At 39.4% G+C, this 11,779-nt stretch overlaps 1 protein-coding gene across 2 annotated transcripts in view; it reads right to left on the reverse strand.

Moving 5' to 3' along the window:
• Positions 1-9,349, reverse strand: part of LOC108672848 (high-affinity choline transporter 1) — a 14,916-nt gene extending 5,567 nt beyond the window's left edge. For both annotated transcript variants that reach the window (XM_018160597.2, XM_018160599.2), the window contains exons 1-10: positions 9,175-9,349; positions 8,660-8,823; positions 6,238-6,345; positions 4,639-4,794; positions 4,152-4,300; positions 3,494-3,649; positions 3,100-3,229; positions 2,506-2,594; positions 1,000-1,122; positions 705-808 (exon numbers count right to left, since the gene is read on the reverse strand). In XM_018160597.2, coding sequence (XP_018016086.1) covers positions 705-808; positions 1,000-1,122; positions 2,506-2,594; positions 3,100-3,229; positions 3,494-3,649; positions 4,152-4,300; positions 4,639-4,794; positions 6,238-6,345; positions 8,660-8,823; positions 9,175-9,176 — 1,181 coding nt within the window. In that variant the 5' untranslated portion in view covers positions 9,177-9,349. The remainder of the gene's footprint in view (positions 1-704; positions 809-999; positions 1,123-2,505; positions 2,595-3,099; positions 3,230-3,493; positions 3,650-4,151; positions 4,301-4,638; positions 4,795-6,237; positions 6,346-8,659; positions 8,824-9,174) is intronic.
• Positions 9,350-11,779: the final 2,430 nt, after the last annotated feature.

The raw sequence follows: 11,779 nt of genomic DNA on the forward strand, positions 1-11,779 counted from the left end.
GTACAATTTTCCCCCCGTGATTTTTAGGAAGTGTTTCTGTAATACAAATAATGTCTATACTCTCGTTTGCGATCACAGTTAACAGTTCACTTTTTTTGTTCAAAACGGAATCCGAGTTCGTGTAAAAACATTTTAAAACTTTTTGTGCACTTTAGTTAAGAGTTAAGTTAAGTGAGATAGTATTAACTATGGTTATTCCTACTCTATTTGGATGTTTTGATTTTGTATTCCACGAAATGCTAGCTAATTTATCTACAATTCGCCTGAAATATGGGTATGAAAATCCATTCCCATCAGCTATGCGACGAAATAAAAAGCAAAAAGCAATCGAAAAATCAATTAGTAGCGATAGGCTTGTGAAAACTTATCATTTAATGTCGTGTTAGATTTAAAGAGAGATTAATCCTATTCAGATGTATTCTTTGGCAGAAACGTTATATATTTTAATTTTTTCTCATTTTAGTGGCAACGTCTGTTGATATGTGCGTATGAATATTAGGGTGTTATGAGCAAACGGTGGAAAAATCTTCACTCGTGTTTAATTTCTCGCAAAAAAAATAATTAAATAAAAAATTTTACTTAACAATGAATCTCTCAGAGATGAACGGAAACAAACCGAGCCTGAAACCGAGTTAGGATCGCCCTTGAACTCAAAAGAGTTTGTCATTCATTATATTCTTATATAGCTATTAAGTGCGACTCACAAGAGGTAATAGATGCTATTTACTGCGATGCCGATGCCTGATGCCACAGCCGCCGCGACGACAATGGCACCTCGCATCACCCAAACCACTTCTCTATCGCTAGCCTGAGTTCAAAGTCCACAATAATATTACAAATTGTATGTCACAAATAGAAGCACGTTGCTTAAAATGGCATATTATTCGTTGTTCAGGAATATCGTTGAACAGGTTCAAGCCTGAGCCTGAATTTTTTTAATCATCTGACCCATATTTTAAAGATGCGACCAATATGCGAACTACTGAGTACTATACGTACTTTTTGCTTGAAGACCATCTTATAAATGTTGCGAGCAAACATGGACGCCGCGGACAGTACGGAGGAGTCTGCTGACGACATCACGGCGGCTGAGACCGCTCCCAGGCCCATAAAAGATACCCACTGGCAACAGAAATGAAATACGGTCACTTAAATTGTTTACATGTCGTAAACTTCGTATAATAATTTACTTATTTAGGAATCCTAATTGCAGATGCATTCATAAATTCAATTTTATACCCTCGAAACTTCATATCATCCGTTAAGTGGCTATTCGTTGCCTCTATCAAATGTGGGTGAGAGGAAGAAGTGTTAATGGTGACGTACCCAGGAAAGGTGAGAAAATTGAATAGATGATGAAGGCGAAACTAGGAGCTATTCACTTTTTTATATTTACATTGATTTTTTATACGAGGTTTGCATGGAAGTGATAAAGCCGGAACAGCGGGCGTTAGTGGTAAATCTAATTACTATATTATGCACTTTCTAAAATTAGGCTATCGGTAATGTGATCGGAATAGCTAAATAAATAAGGTATGGTTTGACCGTCACGGTTAGGTAGATGATTGAGAACCGTTCAAAAGTCACATACATTATATAATCTAGATTGCATGTTGAATAAGACATTTTTAAAATAAATTGTGCCCTGGATCCGCGTAATGTCATGAGAGAAATTGAAACTGTACGTTCGTGTTTGAGAAGAGTTAGTTGTCAAAAATAATGTCGGATGCTTTTGCTACACAAATGAGGATTTTAAATTTGGATGTGTTTATTTTTATCCACCATTCAGTTAGGATGAGTATATCATAAAATGACGTGTTACGTTACTAGCACTGCAAGATGCATGATGTGCGCGTTAGCCTGAAGTCGGTGAAAAATCATTAGCATATGAGATGTAATAATCGTGTTGTAATGGGCTAAAGGTGTACTGATATTGTTAATATAAAAAACTTCCGTGAGTGTGTGAAGCACAGGTTACTTGAGGGATACTATGTTCAGTATAGAGCTGAATTACCCCGATATTCATATTCATATAGTTTTGCCTGTTATATGGATCATGTATAAGCGTTCCTGTGAATGAGAAGTTTGAATGATCCATAATGAATCAAGTGATTTTAAATGCGTGTCTCTGTGCAGCACGAACGTACTTGATTAAACCAATTTTATGGGGGTAGATCTTGCAAGGGCGATTCACCATCAGAATTTGAGAAGCGTTGATAATGGCAGTGATTTGAATGTGATATGAGTGTGTAAGTTTTGGAGGAGTTGGAGTTGGAGATGAATCTTTCTAGCGACGTATGATGAAGGTTGGAGAGTATAGAGGCTGATGTGGGTACTTATTCGCTCGCAATGTGTGAGTGAGGCAGAAGGAATTTAATTAGACCTTTGGAATTGCCACATAATCGTATCAAATAATTAAACACTAAAAATCAACCGTTAAATGCGATAGAGAAAGAAATTTAGCAACTGCTATTGGAAAAAGTTTATTATTCTGGAACTACTTACGGTGGGTGTGAGGTACTGCATGACCAACGGCAGCACTAGCTTCTTCTCATAGCCTTCAGGCGTGTGGCCATAGTCCGTCTTCGTCCAATCTGCATCGTTCATTTTGTTAATTCTAATAATTCTTACTTAACTTGGATTTCCAACCCTTTCGAGGGTGAGTGACCGCTTTCTTTACTTCATGTGAGCAGCGATTCATTTGAATAAAAATGGAACAATATTTCGCTAATTATTGAGAGCAACTTTGCAAAATATTGTAAATCTCACCATATCTTACAGTTAGATAAGGTCTTCGTATACTTTCAAATTCGGTTTTAAATAATATCAAATACTAAGACCATGTAAGATGAAATCAGATAAATTCATACGATGCTATATGTAACTAAACCCAAATGATTCAAGAAAAATAACATCACGTTTCTAAACTTCAAATTGTCTCTGCTGCAGTAGATTGCTGGCAATATACTTTCAACCTGCAGTCTTGCCCTCTCAGAATACCGTGGTTATTAATGGCCATAAAGAAACTTCTAGCTACATGGCTTCTTGTGGCAATTTTAAACCCTCAAATTAAGGGGATACCGTAGTAGAATGGCGCACCAGTTGCCTTAGCGATAGCTCCAATGAGGCAGGCGGGAACGGCACTTAGGATACAGCCGAGGGAGGCGCTGTAGGATAGCAGCTGCGCACTGCGCGGGCTCCTGGACGACAGCACGCGCTGGAAGTATACCTGTGTGGACCAATGACATATTATGAATGATAAATCAAAGAGCTGTATGTAAAATTTAACATTATATAAACCTTAACACATAAAGTGTCGTCCGATAGAGCCAAAAACATTTTGGCTCATTTTTTTATAGGACACACTATTTCTGCTTACAAATCTAGTTATTATGTTGCTACCTTTGATTGCATCCCAATGCAGTAATCAGCATATCGACCACTGAAGTGTTGGTTCCTGAAAATTAACATATATAGGCACAACCTCTCGCACCTGCCATGGGATGCCTCCACAGATGAGGAGCAGCCAGTAGTCGACCCACAGACCCCAGGCTGGTGAGTTCGCCGGAATGTGACCCATCCAGTTAGTCTCAGAGAGGGCCAGGGAGCCCACAGCATCGTGCTGCAGAGCAAACGGCACACACAGCCACTGCCGTGACCAATGATCCACGTTAGTTATAATTACAGCAGGGCCGAAAATTTTTACTTGTCACATATTATCAGGTGAGCCCGTCGATGAACAGCATTTATTACCGTCGAGCTACTTCGTTCTAATAAAGAAAGTTATCTTATTCAAACTTAATTTTATAATCAATTCAAATCCACTTCACGTGGAAGTATGGAGAGATATTTGGATAGCAAATTCAGGCTACACTTCATGAATAGCAATAAAACTTTTAATTTCTTCCTGCTCTGCAATGCTATAGTGAATCCGAAAGAAAATCGTAAATTTTAGTTCATGGTAATATTGTATGGAAGTCACCTAAGTCATGAAATTTATTGGGATGAAATTAAACAGGAAATACTCAACATGCTTTTTTGTTGGTTGATGCTTCAAGCAGCTGCAATTAGTTATGGGCACAAATAATTTCATAAGATGCAATGAGCAACTTCTTCCAAGAAGTGACACACTGCCTCCTTTGCCGCCTCACCAGTCCAGCGAAGATGCAGAAGAGCTGCACCACGTCAGTGTACGCTACGGAGTACAGGCCTCCGAGTAGCGTGTACGTGACGGCGATCGCTGCGCTCACCAAGATGGACGTCGTGTTGCCGATGTCCAGAATTACAGCCAAAGTGGACCCTGCGTTGTGCCGTGAATACACGCGATTAAAAAAGATTGATACAATATTTACGTAGTTTTGGCAACTACGCTGAAAGTGTTTTAAAAATCAATATGCTCGTAAATAGTCACTGAATAGTGAATAGTTTCTTGAATGAGATGAAGGCCTACTATGGTCATGATGGTATGATGGTGAAACATTTTGCTCCTGTCATGACTGGCAATAACAGGAAAGATTGCTGGCAGTGAAAACATCTGTATTATTTCATCTCTACTCTGTCTTGAGTATCTCAAATAAGATGGCTTTAGATTTTACAAATTATAACATGAATAAATAGAAATGCATACTCTAAACTTACCCAGGGCAGACAAGATGGCGGCCGACCAGAACAACTCGCCCATGAGAGCAGGGAAGTAGAGCAGGCCCCCCATGCGCTGGCCTAACTTATTCTGCAGGGGGTCGAGCATCGTGACGTAGCCAGCTTCTCGCATCTGCCGCGCGAAAAACAGCCCGCCTGCATGTTACAAAATTGGTTTAGATTTAAAAGTTTTCTTCGAGAGTAAATCTACGAGTCTTTTCGCAAAAAAAGTGTCCTTAATAGCACAGAACATGTAACGGTTGGATTTAGATTTGGCCATACTCATATCATTATCTTAATTGCAGGTTACCGTTAGTTTGATCGAGGAATCTTACGCAGAAGGCAAGAAAACAAATTGGAAAACCATTCTTGTGTGTGTTTATGAGATGGTGAGAGTGACCGACATGTGGAACAGCCTCCCCGATGACATCGTTGGCGCTCCAGGTGTGAACGCGTTCAAGAACAGACTAGATAAAGCTATTGAAAAATAGATGTTTAGATTTGAAATGCCTAGCACCATTTCGAACCCGGTGGAAGTCTAGTAGCTACTTTAAACTATCGTCAGTCATGAAAAGATCCGGTCAAATGACACGATTTTAGATCTTCTGTGAATAAGGCACGAAAAGGAAAAGAATCGGCGACAGGCCACATCAGGCCTACGCTTCAGCGCCGACATCACTATGTTATGTTATGTTAAGAGATATTTAATATTATAACTCATACTTTTTTCTTCCGTGCACACAGATTCGGCTTTTATGTAAATTGCAGTTAATTAAAACTACATGACGATAGACGATGGAATCATTTCCAGCATATATATTCCGATACATGATTGTCGTTTTCAATTGCTGCGACAGAGTGGACATATAACTGGTTAAGTAAATGTAATGACTTTCTTCAGGTCATGCCACCGTATTTATGGGCTGCGGCAGAGGTTTGGCTGGTATCCAAGATACGCGACGTTCACATGTCCCTCCCACTAAATACCGCATTGTAGCTGCTTGGCTTGCGTCAGCCTTACTGAAGAAATACACGAGTGGTTTAATGGCTTGTGTAATGTGGATGCAAGGCACGCAGCCATTGGTACGGCGAGTGAAGTTAAGCCGAGAATGTTGTGCGTATGGCATGGGCCGAGGAAACAGATCGCAATGTTTATTTGTGCGCAGGAAGCGCACGGCTTCCGCATTCAGTTCTGGTCGTCCAACTCTTATATTCTTCATTCTTCACTGCAATTTGTTGCTCAGGTTAACTTTTTTGTAAAAAATAAATGTCAATGCACTTCTCTTTGTTTTATATTTATTGAGAAAAAATGTGTTCGCATGTAACCGGATAAGTTCGGAATTATTTTATTTAAAAATTATTATTTTTTTCTGTTTTGGATTTTCATGTTAATAATTTAGAATCCTGTTAATTTTTAGCTCAATTTGAATTTACTGAAGTATAAAGAAATATTATGGTAGGTGATATTCATTGAGCTGTTTATGGTTTCTAACTATAACCCATTTTCTTATATAATTTATTTATAATCAGCTATAGACTGTTTGGTCTCAATTAACTGTTAATTATCTGTTAAATGCGCACAACGAGTTTGGCACTGACCGATGCTCAGCGAGATGGCGTAGCCGAAGGGCGCCTGGCACCAAATCAGCCCAACATCAAATACTTTTTCGGCCGACCCGTTGATGTATCCACCTCCAACCCACGTCGCTGACAGTAAAAAGGGCAAAAATAACTGAAATTAAAATATTCATCGCAATGTAGATAATTACTAAAAAAATACCGAAGATGGCATGATTTGGTTCCTTCATTAGAAGCGAAGCAAAGTTTTATCACCGCAAATTGAAAAAAAATGTAACTCAGAACTCACTGCAGTGAGTGACAGAGAGCGCATTTTCTCGTCGACGAAAATGTGAAGTCACAGACGGACAGACAGACGGATGGACAGACGGACATGGCGAGCGCAATAGCGAGCACATAATCTCATTTATGAAAAAAATGCACTATAAATATTGTGCTAACCATGTCCGCCTGTCCGTCCGTCTGTCTGTCCGTGACTTCACGTTTTCGTCGACGAGAAAATACATTCCCTATCACTCACTGCAGTAATTACCGAGTTATATATTTTTTCATTAATGAGAAAATGCGCTAAAACGGGCAAAACTGCTCAAAATAAAATGGAAGCCGAGGTCAATATAAGCATGCAACCACAGATGTATTCAACTTTACGTATACTACTGCAGATTAAATCCTTTTTCCATTATCTTAATGATTTGCTGGATAAAGAAAGTTTGAGTTTCAACGTGTTTGTGCGTTCAAGTCTCTGATTTACCCTCGAAATTGCATGGATTAAAATAACACATAATCGAATTGGATTTGCGTATAGTTTCGCGCAAATTATTCTCGACCAATATTTATACTTTCACGCTTGAAATTTACGATTTGAAAGTTGACTCCCTTATTCCTCCCGGCTGTGGCGAACTGCATGTATTGCGCATTTGGCAGCGCACAGCACGCCACGTGCCAGATGATGGATAGTGACACCCACTCATGTGATCTAATGGACACTGAGTTTCAGTCGCAACTTTCCCTCTTCGTAAATATGATACCCCTAAAAAATACATATATATGCTCGTATATCCGTAATCGTTATTTTGTGCCGAGTGAATGTAGCCGAGTAGCATATATATGTTAATGTTGAGTGAGTCTTCCAATCCGAAATTTAAGAATTTTACAAGGTTGTTTTAACACAAGAGATTGTGCAATAATGGTACCTATTTATTCTGCTTCACACTAATTACCGGTTTACGATAAAATATAAGGCTATTGCGCACTAAATATCAAACGAGGTTGTTGAACCTATTCAAAAGAGAAAAACAATATTATCTTAGAAGAATAATTTAAATTTGACTGACTTGAAAAAATTGTAAATTTTATTGCCGTGATTTGAAGTTAAGCGTTCATTGCGATGCGTATTTATTCATGAAAATTATGTATATTTTATAAATCCATATAACTCAAATATAAAATAAATTTGAGCATTTGTTGAGCTATATTTATGCATAAATGCTTGGCTTATGTGCTGTTGTGCAAGGGAGCACCGGATGTCGGAAACTTGGCACAGACAACAAATTAATTCCCGCCAGAAATTAGTTCCGTCGAGTACATTTTTGTTTTCTCGGAATTGATCAGCGGACTTTGAGTTTGAAACTATACGTTTGAATTTTTGTTTATACAGAATATGTAATTCCAGAGCAACTATTTTACGGTTATTGGGAAATGATTATATCAAATTAACTTTGCGGGAATATTGATCCTCGTGCAGAGAATCTGCTTCTTTCAATGTTCAATGATCTGTTTGTATTTAAAGGTGATTAAACTTAATTATTTTGCAGTTAAATTTGAAAATATTTCAGACATTTTTATGACTCTCTTTCTTTTTTTATAGAGACGTGTGACGTCAGTCAAGGATAATGAGTTCTCTGGTATGAAGATGGGATTAGACCAGCAAGTGATCGGGAGCTCATGACAGAGGAGTCTATTTATACACGCTCCGCACTTGCTGTCAGAGAAATGTTTTCATGGCGATCTCAGTGGTCATGACCCAACTCATGTTTGTCAGCACACGCCTTCTCACCCGTCATGGTCCCACTCATGTTTGTCAACACACGCCTTCTCACCCGTCATGGTCCAACTCATGTTTGTCAACACACGCCGTCTCACCCGTCATGGTCTAACTCATGTTTGTCAGCACACGCCTTCTCACCCGTCATGGTCCAACTCATGTTTGTCAGCACACGCCTTCTCACCCGGCATGGTCCAACTCATGTTTGTCAACACACGCCGTCTCACCCGTCATGATCCAACTCATGTTTGTCAACACACGTCGTCTCACCCGTCATGGTGCAACTCATGTTTGTCAACACACGTCGTCCAACCCGTCATGGTCAAACTCATGTTTGTCAACACACGCCGTCTCACCCGTCATGATCCAACTCATGTTAGTCAACACACGCCGTCTCACCCGTCATGGTGAGTATGCCCACGACAGGTCCTATGGAGCGCCCTGCCAGCATCACTTCTTCAGAGCTGTTCCCTTTGAAGCGTCGCCGGTACGCCGCCATGGCCCCGATGCCTAAAATGAGCACGTAGAACACCACGATGCCCACTAGTCCTGGCACATTCATCCTGCGAAACACAGACAATGTTCTTACAAATTTTAATTCTTCAAAAGATAACTTTTAGCTCGTGTCTCTCTGAGTGAAAATCAGTATTATACGTCTGTGAAGAAATAACAAATTATTCGAGACGAACGTGAACTCGCTTTGGAAACTTCTTTCGATTGCTGCAACTAACAGCCACCTTAACTTGAAAATTGCCTAGTGAGCTCTAGTAAATTTTCACTTGACATTTAAAAAAAGTATTTTCAAATTTGATTTTAATTTCCAATTGTGGCTCTTTTATCATAAGGCAAACTAAAATTAAACCTATTAATTAACTAAGGTAAGTTTACGCAAATAAACTTGTACTGAGGCTCACATGTATGTTTGCTGATCGAATTTTACAGATCTTTCTGAACGAAGCTGTATGTTGATTCCTGAATCAAATGTTCAACTAAATGTTCGCACGGCGTATAGCTGTATTACGCTTGGCACACTAGACTTGCAGTCGCAATACTCGACGGAAAGAGACTTCAATTACCACTCTAGTCAAGCAGCACTCACTCACTGATGCCAAGGTTGGTCGAAGGCTACCTGGCTTTCCGAACTGCAGCAGTCGTGAAACTTTGATGGCACTGATAAGGCGACTCTGATCAATGTGAACATGAGCGACTCTGATCAATGAGCTAAGTGCAACACTGTGAATACTATTGCGCATTACCTGCTGCATTGTCAGCGTCATGCGCAAGCGCAGCCCAGAAAAGCGGTGGAAACTATAATTTTAGATGCATAAATGTACAATTTTCTCTGTGATCTTTTTTGGGGAAGGGGGAGGTAACAACAATGATGACGTTCAAATGTCAATCTTTCGACTTTTGACTGTATATATTTTGAAGTCAGGTAGGCTGAATGAACTTTCGATAGTTGTGCCAAAAAGGAAATGCAGCTTATATTTATGTTGGGTAACATTGGGCAGCGGGCCCCCCTTTTTTTAAACTAAATTTTTGATGAAGTTTTAATTGATACGAGGTAGTTCTTTGTTTGTTTAAAGTTACAACTTATGAGGGGAAAAAAGTATAATGTGAATTAGACGCCTATAGAGTCATTCAATTTTTGATGAAATACTATTTTGTAAAAAGTCAAAATGGGCCCATGGGCTTGGGGGCAAGGTGCCCACCCCTGGTTTCTTCACCCCAATTGCATATTTTTTGTTTAAGTTCAAACAAGAAAGTTTAAAATAAGAAAAATATAGTGAAAAACTTTTACCTTCCTTCATTTATTAACAACAATTAACTTTAACAAAAAAATTATATCCTTGACTTAAAAAATATATCCTTGCTATAAAAAACTCATCCTTGACTAGAAAGAATATATTTACTTGATCAGAAAAAACTTCGTTTTCAGTTTCGTCTATATTCCAGGTATTATGTGCAGGAAATTCATAATTGTTCGTTATTTCAGCCAACACCATAAAAACTCGTCAACTTTTGGCTCATTTGTGTAGGCTGAAATCAACTTTTGGCAAGGCATGAGTCAATAACTCGATACTGGGTCACAAATACGCATAACTAGAAATTTGAACCTGCTGCCTTGTGGCGGCAATTAAAAAATAATCATAAATCATACAATATGAAGTGTAAATTGTAATTTAAAAAGCTAGTCATAGTTTTGAAAAGCTCGTTGAGACAAATTTAATGATGAATAACACAAGACTTCACAGAGAGGTATTGAGCCCACCATGGGCGCTGAGCTCCGTGACACGCATGGGCCCGTTGCCTCACTAGGTTTCATTTCAATTTATATTGTGTCAACATTCAAGTTTATAAGCGAATAGTCTAAACTTAAACTCAAAATTATCCTCACAAATAATACTTTCAAAATATTATTCACAGCAATTTCAAAAGCTTCACATACGGTAATCGAAAACAGTTTTATTTATCAGCAAAAACTTTTGTCTGGGCTAAAACAGTTATTTGCCAGGAACTTATCAACGCAAACTCTTAGCAAAACGTAGGGCCATACACTTCATCCCAGTGAAACTGTCGACCGGCGGTAGAGCGCACGGACCAATATCTGCCATACTTAGCGGGAAACCCGCTATTGACCCATGACCCGCAGTGGTCCCTTTGCCCCATGTTACCCTATGTATATATGTGTGTATATATATGTACCTATATGTGTGTACATGCATGTGTGATCTAAGTTATCTTACTTATACTAGTCCAACTAATTTAGTGGTCAAATGTTGTGCTGAGTCCTAATGAGCAACGGCCCTTACTTTGTGATATTTTCTCATGTCATGTAAATTTTCTCTTACACGCTGTCATGCTCAGATATCACGTTCACTGACCTTTTATAAGCAAGAATAAAGTGGTCTGACTTCCATGCGAAGAGGTCCAAAACTACACAAGCTCTCAGACCCAACGGTCATCCTTGCGGTTGTGCTGTGGCTTTATATCCACCCAGCGTGGACATCACGAGAAGAAGAAAAGAGGAAGCAGACGACTTGCGAGACGTTGCGACCATGGCTGAACTAGTATTAGGTTGACCCATGAGAAGCTCATTTTCGCCGATGTAGTTTGACCTGTGACGTCACTGATCTCTGTGACGTCACGGGCATTAACCAATCACCGAAATGCGATCAAACCAGTCAACCAATCCGTTATGAGAATGACGGGTATGTTTACGTTTCTCGATCTACGTGACGTAACAAGAAAGCTGAACTGAAAGATGGAACTTCTCGTGGGTCAACCTTATATAGTTCAACCATGATTTCGACGTTGCGTCGTACCTGTCCGCTCCTCAGGCCCAGCTGACGTCAGGCAGAGCATTAGACCGACGTTATTCCTAAGAGGCCTTGGATGCAAAAACGTTCAGTTTGCCAATTTCATTTATATAAGTGCTCATACTGGCACTCTGCAACATTTTTTTTTTGTTTCCCGGAGTATCGATGACGTAGCACCGAAAATAAGCTTGCTTCCTCG

This window comes from Hyalella azteca, unplaced genomic scaffold (genome assembly GCF_000764305.2).
Source record: "Hyalella azteca isolate HAZT.00-mixed unplaced genomic scaffold, Hazt_2.0.2 contig15387, whole genome shotgun sequence".
Lineage (NCBI taxonomy): Eukaryota > Metazoa > Arthropoda > Malacostraca > Amphipoda > Hyalellidae > Hyalella > Hyalella azteca.